General features: G+C 31.9%; 1 protein-coding gene across 1 annotated transcript; it reads right to left on the bottom strand.

The window, feature by feature from the left end:
* Positions 1–221: 221 nt before the first annotated feature.
* Positions 222–2,316, bottom strand: LOC106639409 (myrosinase 1-like). The gene is made up of 7 exons (XM_089598776.1): positions 2,106–2,316; positions 1,900–2,033; positions 1,517–1,817; positions 1,072–1,432; positions 787–937; positions 449–690; positions 222–354 (listed from the first exon to the last, which is right to left on the bottom strand). The coding sequence occupies exons 1-7, from the start codon at positions 2,314–2,316 to the stop codon at positions 222–224; spliced, it is 1,533 nt and encodes a 510-aa protein (XP_089454902.1).
* Positions 2,317–4,143: the final 1,827 nt, after the last annotated feature.

Below are 4,143 nucleotides of genomic sequence, written 5' to 3'. Positions count from 1 at the left end.
GCATGCGTTTCAGCTTAAACTATGATTCACAATATGTTTATGGATTTACTATGATTATATTGACCAATGATATCGTAAATCAAATGTTCTTTGTACATGCTGAAAATAGAAAAATCAAGCACAAAAAAAACAAGCATATCCGTCTAGTCACGTATACAATTTTAGTTGTTTCAATCATGTTAATTCGATAATTTTTAAATATTCTAAATATTATGAATGTATCAGTCAATAGAAAAAGGTGGTGGTAAAAGTTGCTGCGTCTTAAATCCTAGCCTGAGCCATTTTGCGGATTCTTTTAACGTTCTTTTTCGATTTTTGTCTTCAAAATCAACGTGGACAAGTCCAAATTTGATACTGAAATATAAAAAATGAAAAAGTTTTTATTTCTAAGAACTTTGAATTATTAACAACATGAAATAGTACGTTTTGTACCAACAGTCATACTTACGTATAACCCCCGTAAAATTCAAAATTGTCCACCAAAGACCAAAAAATTAAAGACTTCACTTTACACTTGTCCTCATTTATTGCTCTCATCAATTCCTTGGTATAAGAGTAAATATAGCTCATTCTTATGGTGTCATTAGTTAAATTAGCATCACTTGCACCCGTTTCGGTCACAAAAATTGATGGATCATTGTAATTATTTTTTATGTAATTTAACAAATCTCTAAATCCTCGGGGTACAATCTGCGGAACAAAAAAATAAGATGGAATATGATGTATGAGAATGCTATTGATAAAAATCAACCAGACAATTTCAATGGAGTGGAACTTAATAACAACCTTCATCTGTACTATTTGAGTAGATTGAGACTTGGAGTCGTAAAGATAATTAATACCGTCATCACTATTCCACTCTGACATTTTAGATGGTGGTGACGATTTGACCAAAAAAGTAGTGTAATGATTCAATCCGAAGTAATCAGATGATCCTCTGGAATAAATTTTACTTGAAAATGCTTGTAAAATAATTATCGTGTATACAATTTTTAAATAAATGGAAAATAATATTAGAACAAAAAAAATTTAAAAAAAAAAACATGTGGTTACTGAATAAATAAATATTACTGTATACGCTCGATCCATTCTTGAGTGAAAACCGGCAATTTCGATTTTTTCAATCCCTGGACTCTACTTCTCTCGTCAATCAATTGCTTCGCTAAGTCAGGGTAATCTCCGGTTTTGGAAAATATCGGATGCGACACCAAGCCCAAATGCAATTCGAATGCAATCTTTTGTGCATTGACATCATCATCCACAAAATTGTAAAAAAAAGGACTGGCTTGAACTATTCCAACTAGTCCATTTTGTTTGTGACGAAACTCCTTATCGTAAATCCGGTAAGCAAGAGCATGTGCTTTTATGATGTTGTGGACGCACAAGTAATATAAACCGCTATTGGAGACGTCGGAAACTAAAAATTTACTGTCTCGTCAACAAATGTTCAGTATTATACTTTTACAGCAAAATTTTTTAGAAAAAGCCTTACGTGTTTTTGCGTAAAAATATTTACAAAATGCCTGAGGCTCATTTATTGTCGTAAAGTATTTGACTTTACTTCCGTATTCTCTAAATACAAATTTTGCGTAATCGGCGAAAGCGTAGGCCATGCTTTCGTTCAACCAACCATTCAGTTGATCTTCCAAAACTTGGGGATGATCAAAATGGTGGAGGGTAACAAACGGCGTGATCCCTTGTCTTTTCAGTTCATCCAAGACATTGTGATAAAAACGAAGGCCATCTTCGTTAGGGTCGACTGCGTAGCCAGATGGGAATATTCGTGACCAGCTTATCGAGAAACGAAAGGTGTTGAACTAATACAAAAAGTGTTCATTAATAGCTGCTTGATTATACAATAAAAATAAAAGAAAAAAATTGTATTGCTATGAAACTCACTCCGATGTCTTTCACCAGTTGAATGTCTTCTTTGTACTTGTGGTAAAAGTCGGTGGCAACATCTACATTCGATCCATCGGCTATTTTCTCGGGATACGTATGGGTGTAATGATCCCAAATAGTTTCACTTTTGCCTTTAATGGTGATTATACATCTGACTGATTTACTACTGACATTATTATAGTTTTTGTGCATACTTTACTAACCAGATTCATTCCACGCTCCTTCCGTTTGTAGAGCAGATACAGCAACTCCCATCAAAAATCCATCGGGTAGTGTAGTGAGATCAAGACCTTCGGTTGCATTCATTCGAGTTGTTTCACCAAAACCAATGAAGACTAATTTCAATACAATTACCAACTTCATGACGTTAACAAGCACAAATAAGTTGCAGCAATTGAAAGTACTTAAATTCATGTTAATTGTATAATTAATGTTTTTTTTTTATTATTGACGGTGATGGAGGAGCAACTAACAAGCTTCTTAATGTTTCTTGTAAAAATTTTTTCGATTTAAGGTGTATATATACCCGTATAAATAGTAATTTTTACGATTGGTGCGACTTAGCGACCAGAGTGAATACAAAGCCCAAGAATATTCTGATCAGCGCTCGACGGTCTCGTTTTATTACCACGGATCAATAAACTCCAAGTAGAGTTACAATCAAAATTATCAGAAACAAGAAGAGTTAATAGCAAATTAACTTTACGTTTACGTGATTCATCGTTGGTTTTAACATACGTAAATTGGGATTAAGTTGTTCCGCTTCATTGATTTGTTGTCAAATATGGTTGCGATTCATCTATTATCACTTTTCAAATATATTTCTCGCATATTTGACAAAAAAAAATTCATCCTCAAAACAAAGGAAGTTGTATTCAAGTCGCTAGGGTTCAAATTTACCATTGGACGTAACCAAATAAATCAGAGATCTTTTTTAGATTGAATAGTTTTTTTTCTTGGCTATTGCCTAGTCAGACAAAAGTATGAGTTAAGTAAAAGTATTATCGTTTTTAAAACTTTTAAAAATGAGCTAGAGATACAAGTTTTATGTGTACGAACTAATTGGTGCCCTTTACTGGTTTTTGTGGTAAACTTTCTTCAAAATAGACAATGAACGTTTTGTGACAATAAACATAAACTATTTGAAACCACATGATCTAGAGAATATTCCTAGTTTTTTTGTTATATTCTGATTTTAAATACTTGGACACTAGAGAGTTGGGCATTATTTTTTTTGTAAGAGAGGAAATATGCACGAGGTTAATGACATTGAACTTAATGAGTCAGAATGTTTCAATATTTTTACTATTACTACTTGTGATAACCCCATCGTATCGACCTGTTATCTGTCAAAGCTGAGGAGACTAATTCCAATAACAAGTGGCTAAGTTAGAACATAAAGATAATTAATCACTTAGATGTAAGATTTAATAGTTAACAAGCTACGTTCACTGAACTACTACTCACTTCACTGCTAATTCTTTCACGTTTAGATGGATCTTGCTCTAATTAATAGATATTTGAATGATCGATAAATTTTTTACTATGAGATTAACTGTTTTTTTTCAAATTAATACATCAGTGAGTACAAAAACAAGTTTGTGAGTGCGTCATACGGTGTTAAATACATTGCACATTTTTCCAAAAGGTTTTTTAAAGAACCGATGGACTTTAATTTCCTATAAGAGTCTACGTTACGTAACAAAACATGTAAACTAATTTTTAGTCAACCTTTTTAACAGAAGTTAATTCACTTATAAAGGGTTAAAAAAATTTCCTTACGACATGAAAAAAAAATAAAATTTTGTAGTTGACACATGAAAACACATGTGAAAATAAATTGTAAAAGTACACTTTTATTTATAATAGGCATTTGTCATCATTTAATTGCATGATAATATTAATCAAACAATGTACGGGTTTTAACTCTTTTAATGAGATAGTAGGTTTTTGCCTCTTATTTTGAGATAACCGGTTGTTGCCTTCACTAGACTAATGCAGTTTATTGTATGAAGTTGGCGACATTATACAATAACTATTTAAATAATGGTAAAATAAGTAAAATCGTGACTCCAAAGTTCAAAGACCAGCTGTCCGATTACTTTGGTTCAAGTTACTGAAATGTGTGATGATTCATCTTTACATTTATTGAACAAATAAATGTATCCAAGTATTACATTGAGTAAATAAAAAAATAATCGTGTAATTCAAAGTGAAATATTTAGAATTATTTCACAAGAC

Source organism: Copidosoma floridanum, unplaced genomic scaffold (assembly GCF_036245765.1).
Source record: "Copidosoma floridanum isolate Cflo_tuat_1 unplaced genomic scaffold, Cflo_Japanese_pri ptg000006l, whole genome shotgun sequence".
NCBI lineage: Eukaryota > Metazoa > Arthropoda > Insecta > Hymenoptera > Encyrtidae > Copidosoma > Copidosoma floridanum.
Note: the sequence above shows the minus strand (reverse complement) of the source record. Positions and strands in the feature narration are given on the sequence as shown.

Coding starts and splice junctions, on each gene's coding strand:
- LOC106639409 (XM_089598776.1), bottom strand. CDS start 2,316: ATGAATTTAAGTACTTTCAATTGCTGCAACTTATTTGTGCTTGTTAAC. Junction 1,433..1,516: donor AAATGAGCCTCAGGCATTTT/GTAAATATTTTT, acceptor TTTGTTGACGAG/ACAGTAAATTTTTAGTTTCC. Junction 691..786: donor CTCAAATAGTACAGATGAAG/GTTGTTATTAAG, acceptor TTTGTTCCGCAG/ATTGTACCCCGAGGATTTAG.